We start from the raw sequence: 16777 nt of genomic DNA, 5'->3' as shown, positions 1-16777 counted from the left end.
CGTAAAGCATTACTGAAAAAGAAGAAGAAAGTGGGAAGCCTCACTCTACATGATTTTAGAATCTGTTATGCAGCCACAGTAGTCAAAACAGCCTGGTACTGGTACAACAACAGGGACATAGACCAATGGAACAGAATTGAGAATCCAGATATAAATCCATCCATATATGAGCAGCTGATATTCGACAAAGGCCCAGTGTCAGTTAATTGGGGAAAAGATAGTCTTTTCAACAAATGGTGTTGGCATAACAGGATATCCATTTGCAAAAAAAGGAAACAGGACCTCATACCATGCACAAAAACTAACTCCAAGTGGATCAAAGACCTAAACATAAAGACCAAAATGATAAAAATCACGGAAGAAAAAATAGGGACAATGTTAGGAGCCCTAATACAAGGCATAAACAGAATACAAAACATTACCAAAAATGACGAAGAGAAACCAGATAACTGGGAGCTCCTAGAAATCAAACACCTATGCTCATCTGAAGACTTCACCAAAAGAGTAAAAAGACCACCTACAGACTGGGAAAGAATTTTCAGCTATGACATCTTCAACCAGCGCCTGATATCTAAAATCTATATGATTCTGTTAAAACTCAACCACAAGAAGACATACAACCCAATTAAGAAGTGGGCAAAGGATATGAACATGCACTTCACTAAAGAAGATATTCAGTCAGCTAACAGATACATGAGAAAATGCTCTCGATCATTAGCCATTACAGAAATGCAAATTAAAACTACGATGAAATTCCATGTCACTCCAACAAGGATGGCATTAATCCAAAAAACACAAAATAATAAATGTTGGAGAGGCTGTGGAGAGATTGGAACTCTTATACACTGCTGGTGGGAATGTAAAATGGTACAACCACTTTGGAAATCCATCTGGTGTTTTCTTAAACAGTTAGAAATAGAACTACCATACAACCCAGAAATCCCACTCCTCAGAATATACCCTAGAGAAATAAGAGCCTTCACACGAACAGATATATGCACACCCATGTTTATTGCAGCTCTGTTTACAATAGCAAAAAGCTGGAAGCAACCAAGGTGTCCATCAATGGATGAATGGTTAAATAAATTGTGGTATATTCACACAATGGAATACTACGCATCGATAAAGAGCAGTGACGAATCTGTGAAGCATTTCACGACATGGAGGAACCTGGAAGGCACTATGCTGAGCGAAATTAGTCAGAGGCAAAATGACAAATATTGTATAAGACCACTATTATAAGATCTTGAGAAATAGTATAAACTGAGAAGAACACATACTTTTGTGGTTATGAGGGGGGGAGGTTGGAAGGCCTGGAGAGGGTTATTTACTGATTAGTTAGTAGATAAGAACCACTTTAGGTGAAGGGAAGGACAATAGTCAATTCACGGAAGGTCAGCTCAACTGGACTGGACCAAAAGCAAAGAAGTTGTTGGGATAAACTGAATGCTTCAAAGGGCAGCGGAGCAAGGGCGGGGGTTTGGGGACTATGGCTTAAGGGGACTTCTAAGTTAATTGGCAAAATAATTTTATTATGAAAACATTCTGCATCCCACTTTGAAATGTGGCGTCTGGAGTCTTAAATGGTAACAAGCGGCCATCTAAGATGCATCAATTGGTCTCAACCCACCTGGATCAAAGGAGAATGAAGAACACCAAAGTCACACAATAACTAAGAGCGCAAGAGACAGAAAGGGCCACATGAACCAGAGACTTACATCATCCTGGGACCAGAAGAACTAGATGGTGCCCGGCCACAGCCGATGACTGCCCTGACAGGGAGCATAACAGAGAACCCCTGAGGGAGCAGGAGATCAGTGGGATGCAGACCCCAAATTCTCATAAAAAGACCAGACTTAATGGTCTGACTGAGACTAGAGGAATCCCGGCGGTCATGGTTCCCAAACCTTCTGTTGGCCCAGGACAGGAACCATTCCTGAAGACAATTCATCAGACATGGAAGGGACTGGACGATGGGTAGGAGAGAGATGATGATGAAGAGTGAGCTACTTGTATCAGGTGGACACTTGAGACTGTGTTGGCATCTCCTGTCTGAAGGGGAGATAGGAGGGTAGAGAGGGTTAGAAACTGGCAAAATTGTCACGAAAGGAGAGACTGGAAGGGCTGACTCATCAGGGGGAGAGTAAGTGGGAGTATGGAGTAAGGTGTATATAAGCTTATATGTAATAGACTGAGTTGATTTGTAAACGTTCACTTAAAGCTCAATAAAAATTATTATAAAAAAACGAAAATAAAATTGAATAACTACTCAAAAAGGCTCACTTCAAAGTGTGTCATTAGAATAAAGCAATGCTCTAAAAAGCAAAAAAAAAAAAAAAAATTTAATTGGATTTGGTGACCTTGACCTCTCTCATTGAGTGTTATTCTGGACTAGTCAATAGAAGTAAGAAAAAAATACGTAAACAGAGGAGGTGAAGAAACAGAAACAAGAAGCTTAAACACCTTGACTGTGAGGAGTGGGAGAGAGAGAAAAAAAAAGATGCTGTTGAATGGAATAGGATTAAGGAGAAAGATGTCACACTAAAAGCAAGTCAGGAATGGAAAGGGCCCAGCAACACATGGAGGACCTGCCTTCATTGGTGGCTCTGCTGTAAATGGAGCAAATAGCTTAAGTATGAGGGAAAACACAGTAGGTTTATAGTCTTAGTGGCAGGAATCTGAGAAAGTTCCTGGGTTGGATTTACCATTCTTACAATTATCCAACCTAAATCAAGAAAACTGTCAAATTCCTGCTACCTGGCTTTTAAACTTCTCTGTATCTTCTCCTGGAATAGTTCAAAATATATCTAAGCAGTAAAAAAAAAAAAAGCAGTACCCTTCATCTATTCTCTCTCTAGCTAATCTGAAATTTCTCTCATTCACATTGTGTGTGTGTGTGTGTGTGTATGAGTGTATGTGATAGTGTATATGAAGCTAGTAATCAATTTTTGCCCAAAAGTCTTTCTTACAAGAAGGTGGCAAGGCCATTTTGATTTCCTAATGAAAGCAGGAAGAACTATCGCTATGGCATCTCCCAGAGATGAGATCCTAACATAAATTCCTGGTGGGGAGGGTAATGCCTTATCCAAAGCTCCTAATGGTTTTGCTCCTTTTGGCTTGGTGACTACAAATTCATTACCTAGACAGTCTCATGCCCCTTGGTGTTATTGTAAAGAGGACACAGCATAAATATGATACCAACAGGGTTAAGACTGATACTTTGTTCTTGCCCTTTTCTTGCCTCTGCATAGATATCAAGGATGAGATCACATCTTAATAGAAAATTACAATTCTTTTAGGGATTAATTAAAATGTCAAGGAGATAGGTGGGAGGATATTTTCAATACCTTAATTAAGACAAATGACAAGAAGCATGATTAAAGCAAGTTCCTATTCCATCAGAGCCAGTCAGGGAGTTTTAAGGTTTAAAGGGTCAGTGTCGTTTCCAGAAACATCAGACTTTAGAAGATTTTCTACTTTTCTGATCTCTCTCTGACGGTATCCTTGCCCTTTCCCCACTAAGATGTATCAGATAATGTTCAGATCTGAATCACAATCCCATGGATATACCCAGGCAGGAGGTGCTCACTATAGCTGTGACATGGGAACATACAATACGTGCCTACTTGTTTTGACTGCCGTTTCTCTCATATTCAAGAGTGGGTGATGTATAATGCCATAATAGAAACCATGAAGCTGTTCTTGAAATAAAATATATTGTGTATTACACATTATATATGTTAATCACAAACTTTATGGCTAGTTGCCATTGAGTAGGCTAAAGCTCATAGCAATGCCATGTACAAAAGAACCATTATGATTACTAGCACACCTGAGTCTCGTGTTGCCTTCCAAACTAGGGGGCTCATCTTCCAGTACTACATCAGACAATAACTCTATTGTGATCCATAGAGATTTCATTGGCTACTTTTTAGAAATAGATCATTAGGCCTTTCTCTCTAGTCATACTCTGGAAGCTCCATTGAAATCTGTCCCGCATGGGTGACCCTGCTAGTATTTTAAATATCTGTTTCATAACTTCCAGAATCTTAATAACATGCAAGCCACAACAGTATGAAAAACTGACTGACAGATGGTGGATTCACAAATTATAGGGCTATATTATTCAATAAGATGGTACGTATAAAATATTTAGTATAGAGCCTGACATGTAAAAATTACTCACTGATTGGTAACCCTGAGGAAGAATACTTAAATAACTTGGAATAGACAACTGTAGTGTACCAAGGGCACTAGGCAACCTTTTTATGAGCAGAAGTATTTTACCAAACGAACACAAATCTTTTGCATTCTACTTCTGAATTAATGCCTAACACTAAATTTTACAATGATTCTAGTTATTTTTAAATGAATCTAATTTTATTTAAACCTACCAAAAACCAAAACAAACCCATTGCTATCACATCGATTCTGACTCATAGTAACCAAACAGGACAGAGTAAAACTGTCCTAGAGAGTTTTCAAGGCTGTAAATCTTTATGGAACCAGACTGCCACATCTTTCATCCATGGCGCCACTGGTAGTTCAAATCTCTGACCATTTTGTTAACAGCCAAGGACTTTAGTCACTGCACCACCAGGGCTAGCCACCATTTTTTCCAATGCTATTTAATACAAGTATAATTTGAGCTATATATTTGAAGAACATAAAAATTTTCAAGTAAATACAAACACACACACACACAAATGAAGTCAGCTTTGAGGACATATTTTATTTAACAGAATATATTCAAAGTATTTTCATTTCAACGTATAATTAATATAAGAGGATAGTTAATGCAATTTTTTTTTTTTTTATACTAAGCACTCAAAATCCAGTGTGTGTTTTACTTAAGGCACATGTCAATTTGGAAGAGCCATATTTCAAGTGATCTATACCCACACATGGACTAGATGAAGAATGGGGCATAAGGATTGGAGAAAGATTCCTTAACAAACTACTATATGCAGATGATACAACCTTGCTTTGTGAAAGTGAAGGGAAGTTGAAACACTTTCTGGTGAAGATCAAAGGCCACAGCCTTCAGCATGAATTATACCTCAATATAAAAAAAAAAAAAGAAAAATCACAATTGGATCAATAAACAACATCCTGACAAGTGGAGTAAAGATTGAGGTTGTGAAGGATTTCATTTTACGTGGATCCACTATCATCACCCCTGGTTGTAGAAGTCAAGAAATCAAATGATGCATTGCATTGGGCGAATCTGCTACAAAATCTGTCTGTAAAGTGTTAAAAATCATAGCTTTCTCTTAAGGACTAAGGTATGTCTGATCCAAGCTATGGGGTTTTCAATTGCCTCATATGCATGGGAAAGCTGGACAATGAATAAGAAAGACCTAAGAAGAACCCATGCCTTTGAATTATGTTGTTGTCTAATAGTATTGAATATACCTTGGACTGCCAGAAGAACGAGTAAATCTGTCTTGAGAAGTAAAGCAGAATTTTAAATAGAAGTGAATATGGTGAAACTTTGTGTTACATAATTTGAACATGTTATTAGGAGGGACCAGTCTCTAGAGAAGGACATTGTGCTTGGTACAGGGTAAGCAAAAAAGAGGACAACCCTCAACAAGATGGACTGAAACAGTGGCTGCAACGGTGGGCTAAAACATTACAACAATTGTGAAGATGGCGCAGGATAGTGCAGTGTTCCTTTCTGTTGTACATAGGGTCATATGAGTCAAAACTTTCAGTGGCATGTAACAACAACAAGATAGCCATGTGTAGCTCATGGTGGCTACCACATTGAACACTGCAGGTCACACTCTACATGTGTAATCTCATTATATACTCCTAAAAATCAAGGGTAATTGTTAACACATTTCGCATTTTACAGATGAGAAAACAGACCATAAAACTAATAAACCTGTTGCCATCTAGTTGACCCCGACTCCTTATCATCCCATGTGTGTCAGAGTAGAACTGTGCTCCATAGACTTTTAAACCACTGATTTATTTTGAAGAGATAGTCAGGCCTTTCTTCTGAGGAACCTCTGGGTGAATTTGAACCTCCAACATTTCTGATGTTACCATCCAAGGACTCATACAAAGGTTAAGACAACCAGACTAAGACTCCCAGTGTAATAAGTAATAGGACCAGTATTCAAAGGCAAGGAGTCTCACTAGCAGTCTTGTTCTTTAACCATTGTGCCACTCACCATCCACGTTTTTTTTGGGATAGAAGTTCTTATGATTTCAAAAAGACCTTGAAACCCTGAGAAAGGTATTAAAAATCCTTATGTTTAATGGAACTTAGTAAGATGGAGTACTCAAATTAATTCATTTAAAAGTATTTATGGAGGGTCTACTTGTGTCAGATGCTGTGCTGGACACTAGGGGAATAAGGGTGCACACAGTCACTGCTCCTAGGAGCTACTCATCATAGACGTGAGACAGATATTGATCAAATAACTACACAGAAAGCTTTCCTGGGTCACAGATGACCAGACAGAATTGAGAAGGAGAAGGGGAAATTTAGGATTCACTTTCTAGGAAGCAATCTCCCTCATCCCTCTGACTGGGTCTTATTCGTTTTTGAATCCTTGGTGCCTACTATATGGGTGATGTCCAGAGACTATGTGCTGATTGAAAATTCTAAAATTATAAAAATGAAGTTAAAAGAACCCAGCAAGAAGGTCAAAGTCTCATCTTCTGGTTCTTCCCATTTACCGAAAAAAAAAAAAATTAGGGATCTTATCTATAACTGGAGAAGAATTTGAAATACTGAGTGAAATTTTGTAAATAAATATGCCTTTTCCACTTCATTTCCATTTCCACATCTCTTATTATCACATTTCTAGTTGGTCTTGTATTCACTTAGTGTTTTGTGCTCATTGAAAATATACTTTTATGACTCATATTAGATAATAAAATCAAGTTGGTGTAATAGCCTACATTTTTATGAACTTCATTATCTATTCTTGGATATTCATAATTTCAGTATATATCAGAACTACCATTTCATATTTTGGTATGTCCAAATTTGGCCATTGGTCAAAATTAAATGCTGTAAGCCAGTTGAGGTAATTCAATGATGGAGAATCAGTATAATTATTTATTCCAGAGGCAGGAGGAACAAAGTGGGTCTAGAGCTGTCATGGTAGAACAGTAGTAGCTATGCATGTCCACCTGGAGAAAAGGATAGGTTGTTACTGTTGTTGTTGTATGATAAAAGTCAGTTCTGGGTTCCAATCATGTCAATCCCATGTGTTTCAGAGCACTGCCGTGCTCCATAGGGTTTTCAATGTCTGTGATCTTCTGGAAGGAGATGGCCATTTCTTTCTTCCAAGGCATTTCTGGGTGGATTTGAATGGCAAATCTCTCGATTAGTAGTCCAGTCCTTAACAGTTTGCATCACCCAGGACTCCTATGGTTGCAGGGTGTCATTGTTTTTGTCTATGCTCACACATGATTACAGTGTGTCTTATTTCTACCTGATCTTATCACAGTCATGGTGTCACCTCATCTGAACTTGAAACTCTGTGAAATTGTTTATGTTTATAGGAAACTCCGTAGTTAGTAAGCATCTGTCAGTTGTGAGGGGCTTTGCTTATTTCTCTACAGACAGAACTCTTACCTTTCCTACCCAGTTTCTCTCCTAACCTGTTAGGGAGACATCTATAATAGTTTCTTGTTCATCATTCTGGTATTTCTGTTTTTGCAAATCAAAATAAAAAAAAAAAAAAAAGCTCACTGCCAGCAATTTGATTCTAACTCATAATGACCTTTAGGACAGCGTAGGACTTCCTCTAAATGTTTTCAAGGCTGTAAATCTTTTATGTAAACAGACTGCCACATCATTTTCCAGCAGAATGGCTGGTATTGTCGAACTTCCCACATTTGGTTAGCAGCCAAGTGCTTTAACCAAGGTGCCACCAGAGCTTCTGCTTTTGGCAAATACAATAATATATATTCTTATCCCTTTGTGAAAAAAAGGTAGCGAAATATATACATTGTCCAACACCTTCCTTGTTTCTCTTACCAACATACACGGGAGATTTTTCCATCTAAGTACATAGAAGTCTTTTTTATTGTTTTTTCAATGGTAAATAGTACTCCACTGTCTGGATGTGCCATATTTATTACATAATTTTAGCTACTTAAAAGAAAATAAGGAGCTCTGGTTGTGCAGTGGTTAAACACTCAGCTGCTAACCAAAATGTTGACATTCAAACCCACCAGTGGCTCTGCAGGGAAAGATGTGGTTTTCTGTTTCCTTAAAGATCTCAGCCTTGGAAACCCTATGGGACAGTTCTACTCTTTCCAGAAGGATTACAATTAACCTGAATAGACTTGACAGCAAGGAAATTTTGGGATAGTAGCAAATATATCTTGCCCCTAAAATAAATAAGGCCTAATTACTGGGTAATGGATGGATGTTTCCAATCCCTGAGTGGCGTACATGGTTACGTGTTCGGCTACTAACTGAAAGGTTGGTGGTGCCACGGAAGAAAGAACTGGCCATCTGCTTTCCAAAGATCATGCCATCGAAAACCTCATGGAGTACAGTCCTGCTCTGTAACATATGGGGTCACCACGAGTTGGACTTAAGACAAATATTTTGTTCCATTTTGTTATATTTTTCCTTTGGTTGTATGCTTCTTCGTAAAACACTGAGGTCACATTTGATAGCATTTACTACATAATACAGCGTGTGACAGACCTTCTGGTGATCTGGGTTCAATCCTTAGCTATTTTGCAATTTTCATGGCAAGACACTTAAACTCTCTGAGGCGTAAGTTCCACATATGCAAAACGAAGAATGTGACAAACATTTAAGTTCCCATCAAATTTTGTCTCTTTGACCTTATTCTTACAGGTTATGAGTTTATCAATCCATTCTTCTTAAGAAAAAAAAAAAACACTGATTTTTAGCATCTGCTGATTTTCATGGTGTAAATACTCCCATGAAGACCAAATTCAAACTGACATTCATTAATTTGTGGCACAAGAGGACTATATAGACGTCAATAGTAACTCAGTTTAGTAAATATCATATGGTTACCATTCCTTAATCTACAAAGAATCTTACTTCTTTCATTCAAAGCCCATTACATTAGTAAACTAATTCTCTTTCTTAATTATGGCTGCACATTTTAAACAACTTTTAACCAGCTTTTGAAAGTTACTGATAACCACCTCCACCCCAGACTAACTAAATTAGAACCTCTGAAGGATGGGGGTCAGGTATTGGTTTGTTCGAACAGGGTTCAATGTGGTTCTAACGTGTAGCTGGGGGTTAAGGACATTTAATATTTGGACACTTGGGATGTAAGTATTCTCACATTTATCTTTCCCTTTTTAGGTGCAGCACATTGTGGAGATATATACGAACAAAAGGATACTAATTCAGCTGATCTAATTCAAGCGCGAGAAAAAATCTTCCAGATTCTACAACAATGGCTAAAGCAATAGATCTCTCTGAAAAATAAATGCAACAGAACCTGAAATCTGGACTCCCATTTTATTGCTCAAATGTAAAATGTCCTACAAGGGTGAAATTAGACCAGTCCCTCTCTGTACGTTTACAGTTGGTTTTGATTTCATGGAAGGTCGTCTTGTTCCTCCTTTCTTGGTGACCTTTAGAAGGAGCAGATCATCCAGCATGCAAGAAATAATTACCCTGGAGTGCCAGGTGCAAAATCTCAGTTGGTTGCCATGGAGATGGAAGCTATACAAATCTATGTTTTCCAGAACAATCTCTATTTCATCAACTCTTATTCTTTTCCATAAAGGCTATTCATTACATGCAAATATAAATGTTTTGATTAATTTTAGATACCCATTAATATATAAACAAGACAAAATACTTTGCCAAATAACAAATTCTTATCTTTGTTAAGAAAATTTAGGGATAGACACAACTTGAGTGAATTCGGAAATTAAAAAAAAATTCTTGAGGCAGATGAAAATCTCTTTGGAGAAACTGGCTCCAACAACCAATCTTTCCTGGAGTCCCATAGTGCTTAAAAAATGGTACTGCTGTGCCTAATAGATTAAAGTTAATCTCAACATGGAAATTACTGTAGCTCTCATCTGAGATTTCATTATAACTTCTGTCCATATTAGCTTATATTTAATTCATCTGAAGAGAGCTCAAAATAGCGATACACGTTTAAAACTTATTTCAGAAGTACTATTATTTAGTCAAAATGTTATCTTCTTTTATCTGAAAAAAGGACATGAGATGTTCTTTTTTTAAGTATTATTTGTTATTGTGCTTTAGTAGAGGTTTAAAGAGAAAATCAGTTTCCCATTAATCAAGTAATATACATACTGTTTTGTAACATTGGTTGTGAACGCCTCGAGCTGTCAACACTCCCCTTCTCAACCTTGGGTTCCCCAATACCAGCTTTCCTGTCCTCTCCAGACTTCACTTCTTTGCCACTGGGGTGCTGTGCCCATGTAGACTCATTTTGTTTTCTGGGTCTGTCTAATCTTTGACTGAATGATGAACCTCAGGAATGACTTCAGTACTGAGTTAAAAGGGTGTGCAGGGGCCATACTCTTGAGGTTTCTCCTGTCTCGGTCACACTAGTAAGTCTGTTTGTGTGTGTGTGTGTGTGTGAGAGAGAGAGAGAGAGAGAGAGTTAGAACTTTCTTCTACATTTTTCTACAGCTCTGTTCAGGATCCTCTATTGTGATCCTGGTGGTAGCCGGGTACCACCTAGTTCTGCTGGACTCAGTCTGGTGGAGGTTGTGGTCCTTGAGGTCCACTAGTCCTTTGGACTAATCTTTCCCTGGTGCCATTGATTTTCTTCATTCTCCTTTGCTCCAGAAGGGGTGAGACCAGTGGAGTATCTTAGATGGCCACTCACAGTTTTTAAGATCCCCTTTATGCTACTCACCAAAGTAGAATGTAGAAAATGTCTTTATAAACTATGTTATGCCAATTGAGGTAGATGTTCCCTGAGACCATGATCCCCAGCCCTCAGCCCAGTAATTCAGTCACTCAGGGAGTTTGGATGTGTCTATGGACCTTCCATGACCTTGTGTTGGTCAAGTTGTTCTGGCTTCCCCAGTATTGTGTATTGTCTTACACTTCACCAAGGTTACCACTTATCCATTGTCTATTTAGTGAGATGTTTTTGATCTCATTATTTGAGTAGCTCTTCAGTTGAAGTTTAGTTATTAGTAATATTAATGTGCTAATATTGGTTTCTTGGTTTGGTGAATGTGCCATCAGTTATTAATTTTTTTTTTTTTTTTATGTGAGGAGTCTCCAGCATGGTTGTCAGTTTCTCCTCCTGTGGAGGCTTGTGTGTTGCTGTGATGCTGGAAGCTATGCCACTGATATTCAGATACCAGGAGGTTCACTCATGGAGGAGAGATTTCAGCTAAGACAGACTAGGAAGAAGGACCTGGCAGTTTACTTCTGAAAAGAATTAGCTATGGAAATCCTTATGAATATCAGTTGAACATTGTGTGATATAGTACTGAAAGATGACAGCCCCAGGTTGGAAGGCACTCAAAAGATGAGTGGGGAAGAGCTGCCTCCTCAAAATAGAGTCAACCTTAATGATGTGGATGGAGTAAAGCTTTAGAGACCTTCCTTTGCTGATGTAGCACGACTGAAATGAGAAGAAAGAGCTGCAAATATGCATTAAAAACCAGAACATGGAAAGTACAAAGTATGAATCTAGGGAAATTGGATATTTTCAAAATGAAATGGAAAGCATAAACATCAATATTCTAGGCATTAGTGAACTGAAATGGACTGGTGTTGGCCATTTTGGACTGCAGTATCATAGAGTTTACTGTGCCAGGAATGACAACTTGAAGAACAGTGTTGCATCCATCATTAGAAAGAAAATTTCAAGATCTATCCTGAAGGAAAATGATGTCAGTGATAGGATAATATCCATATGCCTACTAGGAAGACCACTTAATGTGACTATAATTCAAATTTACACACCAAACACTAAGGCCAAATAAGAAGAAACTGAAGATTTCGCCCAAACTTCTACAGTCTGAAATTGATGGAACATGCAATCAGAATGCTTTGATAATTACTTGTGATTGGAACGTAAAAGTTGGAAACAAAGAAGGAGGATCAGAATGCAGAAAAAGCATCAGCAGTTCAAAAACATGGCCATGGTGAAGGAAATTATGCTGGAGATTGCATGATTTAATTTTGCAGGACTAATGACTTTTTCATTGCAAATACCTTTTTTAAAAAAAAAAACAACAAAAGCAGTGATTGCACATATGGACCTTCCCAGGTAGAATACACAGGAATCAAGTTGATCACATCAGGGGAAAGATATGATGGAAAAGCTCAATTTCATCAGTCAGATCAAGGCCAGGGGCCACCTGTGGAACAGATCATCAATTGCTCACATGAAAGGACAAGTAGTACATGAATAAAATTAGAACAATTCCACAGAAGTCAAAGTATGACCTTGAGTGTATCTCACCTGAATTTAGAGACCCTCTCAAAAGCAGATTTGATACGCTGAACACTGATGACCAATAACCACATGAGTTGTGAAATGATATCAAGGACATCATATACTAAAAAAGCAAGAGGTCATTAAAAACACAACAAAGAAAGAAAAGACCAAAACGGATATCAGAAAACACCCTGAAAGCTTCTCTTGAACTTTGAGTAGCTAAAGATAAAGGAAGAAATGATGCAGTAAAAGCTGAACAGAACATTTCAAAGGGCATCTCAAGAAAACAAAGTATTACAACAAAATGTGCAAAGACCTGGAGCTAGAAAAGCAAAGTGAAAAATACATTCAGCATTTCTCAAGCTGAAAAAACTGAAGAAAAATTCTAGCCTTGAGTTGTAATACTGAAGGATTCTATAGGGAAATGTTAAATAACGCAGAAAGTATCAAAAGAAGACGGAAAGAATACACAGAGTCACTGTACCAAAACTAACTGGTCTACCTTCATCCATTTCAGGGGATAGTATGTGATCAAGAACTAATAAAGGAAGATATCCAAGCTGTAGTGAAAGCATTGGTGAAAAATAAGGCTTCAGGAATTGAGAGAATAACCGAGATATTTCAACAAAACAATCCAGCACTGGATGTGCTCACTTTTCTATGCCAAAAAATCTGAAATATTTCTACCTGGCCAACTAACTTGAAAATATGCATATTTGTACCCATTCCAAAGAAAGTGGATCCAACAGAATGTGGAAGTTATTGAATGATATTATTAATGTCACACACAAGTAAAATTTTGCTGACAGTCATAGGAAATCACTTATGGTAGTACCTGAATTTAGAGACCATCTGAAGAATAGATTTAACACATTGAACACTAGTGACTGAAGACCAGATGAGTTGTGGAATGACATCAAGGAAATCATGAAGAGGTCATTGAAAAGATAGGAAAGTAAGAAAACACCAAGATGGATGTCAGAGGAGACTCTGAAACTTCATCTTGAACATCCAACAGCTAAAGCGAAAGGAGAAACTGACAAAGTAAAAGCACTGAACAGAAGATTTCAAAGGGCATCTCGAGAAGAGAAAGCAAAGAATTACAATGACATGTGAAAAGAGCTGGAGATAGAAAATGAAAAGAGAAGAACACATCTTGTGTTTGCAAGCTAAAAGAACTGAAAAAAAAATTCAAGCATCAAGTTGCAATAGTAAAGGATGCTATGGGGAAAACAGTAAATGACACAGGAAGCATCCAAAGAAGATGCAAGGATTACACAGAGTCATCATACCAAAAAGAATCAGTCAATGTTCAAACATTTCAAGAGGTGGCATATGATCAGGAACCGATGATACAGAAGGAAGAAGTGCAAGCTGCTCTGAAGGCATTGGCGAAAAACAAGGCTCCAGGAATTGATGGAATAGCAATTGAGATGTTTCAACAAACAGATACAGCACTGGAGGTCCTCACTCATATATGCCAAGAAATATGGAAGACAGCTTTCTGGTCAACTGACTGGGACAGACCCATATTTATCCCTATTCCCAAGAAAGGTCATCTAACAGAGTGTGGAAATTATAGAACAAAATCATTATTATCACACGCAAGCAAAATTTTGCTGAAGATCATTCAAAAATGGCTGCAGCAGTATATTGACCAGGAACTGCCAGAAATTCAGGCCAGTTTTAGAAGAGAACGAGGACCCAGGGATATCATTGCTGATGTCAAATGTATCCTGGCTGAAGGCAGGGAATACCAGAAGGGTGTTTACCATTGTTTTATTGACTATGCAAAGGCATTCGACTGTGTGGATCATAACAAATTATGGATAACATTGCAAAGAATCAAAACTCCAAAACACTTAATTGTGCTCATGAGAAACCTTTACATAGATCAAGAGGCAGTTGTTCAGACAGAACAAGGGGATACTGATTGGTTTAAAGTCAGGAAAGGTGTGCCTCAGGGTTGTATTCTTTCACCATACCTATTCAATCTGTGTGCTGAGCAAATAACCCGAGAAGCTGGACTACATGAAGAACGGGGCATCAGGATTGGAGGAAGACTCATTAACAATCTGTGTTATGCAGACTACACAAACTTGCTTGCTGAAAGTGAAGAGGACTTGAAACACTTACTAATTAAGATCAAAGTCCACAGCCTTCAGTATAGATTTCACCCCAACTTAAAGAAAACAAAAATCTCACCACTGGACCAACGAGCAACATCATGATAAACAGATAAAAGATTGAAGTTGTCAAGGATTTCATTTTACTTGGATCCACAATCAACAGCCATGGAACCAGCACTCAAGAAATTAAAAGTCACATTGCTTTGGATAAATCTGCTGCAAAAGATTTCTTTAAAGTGTTGAAGAGCGAAGATGTCACCTTGAAAACTAAGGTGTGCCTGACCCAAGCCATGGTATTTTCAGTCGCATCATATGCATGTGAAAGCTGGAGAATGAATAAGGAAGACCAAGAAGAACTGATGCTTTTGAACTGTGGTGTTGGGGAAGAATATTGAATATACCATGGACTGTCAAAAGAAAGAACAAACCTGTCTTGGAAGAAGTACAACCAGAATGCTCCTTAGATGCAAGGATGGCCAGACTGCATCTTACATACTTTGGACATGTTGTTAGGAGGGATCAGTCCCTGGAGAAGGACATCACATTTGGCAGAGTACAGGGTCAGCGGAAAAGAGGTAGACCCTCAACGAGGTGGATTGACCCAGTGGCTGCAACAATGAGCTCAAGCATAACAACCATTGTAAGGATGGCGCAGGACCGGGCAGTGTTTCATTCTGTTGTGCATGGGATCGCTATGAGTTAGAACTGACTTGATGGCACCTAAAAACAAAAACAACAGTACCTCAGCCCAGAACTGCCAGAAATTCAAGCTGGCTTTGGAAGATGAAGTGGAATGACTGATATCATTGTTGATGTCAGATCGATCTTGGCTAAAAGCAGAGAGTACCAGAAAGATGTTTACCTTTGTTTTATTGACTATGCAAATGCATTTGACTGTGTAGATCATAACAACTCAGGGATAATCTTTCCAAGAATGGGAATTCCAGAACACTTACTTGTGCTCATGAGGAACCTCTACTCAGAGCAAGACGCAATTGTTTGAACAGAACATGGAAATACTGTATGGTTTAAAATCAGGAAAGTTTTGTGTCAAGGTTGTATCATTTCACCATACTTATTCAGTCTGTATGCTGAACAAATAATTCCAAAAGCTGGATGATATTAAGAAAAATCAGGCATCAAGATTGGCGGAAGACTCATTAACAACCCGTGATATACAGATGACAAAACCTTGCTTTCTGAAAGTGAACAAAGCTTGAAGCTCATACTTCAATGTGGATTATACCTCAAATAAAAAAGAAAAGAATAATTCTCACAACTGGACCACTGACCAATATCTTGACAAACAGAAAAGACTGAATTTTTCATTTGACTATTTACACAGTCAACGCCAAAGGAAGCAGCAATCAAGGTATCAAAGGACACATTGCATTGGGCAAATCTGCTCCAAAAGTTCTTTTTAAAGTGATAAAAAACATAGATGTCACTTTAAGGACTAAGGTGTACCTGACACAAACCATGGTATTTTCAATTGGCTCCTAGTCAGGTGAATGTTGGACAACTAATAAGGAAGACTGAAGAAGAATTGATGACTTTGAATTGTGGTGTTGGCAAAGAATATTGAATACAACATTGGTGAAAAAACCAAAAAATCTGCCTTGGAAGAAGTACAGCCAGAATGCTCCTTAGAAGCAAGTATGGCGAGGCTTTGTCTCAGATATTTTGGATATTTTATCAGGAGGGAACTGTCCCTGCAGAAGGACATTATGCTTGGCACAATAAAGGGTCAGTGAAAAAGAGTAAGACCCTCAATTAGGTGGATTGACGCACAGGCTGCAACAATGAGCTCAACCATAGCAACGATTGAGAGGACGGCAGAGGACCAAGCAGTTTATTTCTGTTGTAGCTAGGTTTGCTATGAATCTGAATTGACCTGACGGCAAATAAACATACATATACATAGATATGTATGCATATTAATTTACCGAAGGCTTTATGTTATTTATTTTATTTAGCCTAATATACCCAAAACTGGACTGATAAACAACATCATGTTAAATGGAAAAAATAATGAAGTTGTGACAGTTGAGATTGTGTGTCAACTTGACTGGGCAATGGTTTTCAGTGTTTTGGCAGTTGTATAATGTTGTACTCACTTCCTTGTTGAAATCTGATATGTGATCACGCAGTGATAGAATCTGATGAGTGGTACCAGCAGGGGCAGGGCCTGTGGTGGATCACTGCCCCCTCAGCCTTCATCTCTCCATCAAG

At 38.2% G+C, this 16777-nt stretch overlaps 1 protein-coding gene across 1 annotated transcript in view; it reads left to right on the top strand.

The window, feature by feature from the left end:
* LOC135231564 (putative serine protease K12H4.7) overlaps positions 1-9438 on the top strand; it is a 65428-nt gene extending 55990 nt beyond the window's left edge. The window contains exon 9 of the mRNA XM_064287391.1: positions 9329-9438. Within this exon, the coding sequence (XP_064143461.1) occupies positions 9329-9438 (110 nt within the window). The remainder of the gene's footprint in view (positions 1-9328) is intronic.
* Positions 9439-16777: the final 7339 nt, after the last annotated feature.

Source organism: Loxodonta africana, chromosome 6 (assembly GCF_030014295.1).
Source record: "Loxodonta africana isolate mLoxAfr1 chromosome 6, mLoxAfr1.hap2, whole genome shotgun sequence".
Lineage (NCBI taxonomy): Eukaryota > Metazoa > Chordata > Mammalia > Proboscidea > Elephantidae > Loxodonta > Loxodonta africana.
This window is presented reverse-complemented; position numbering and strand designations above follow the sequence as displayed.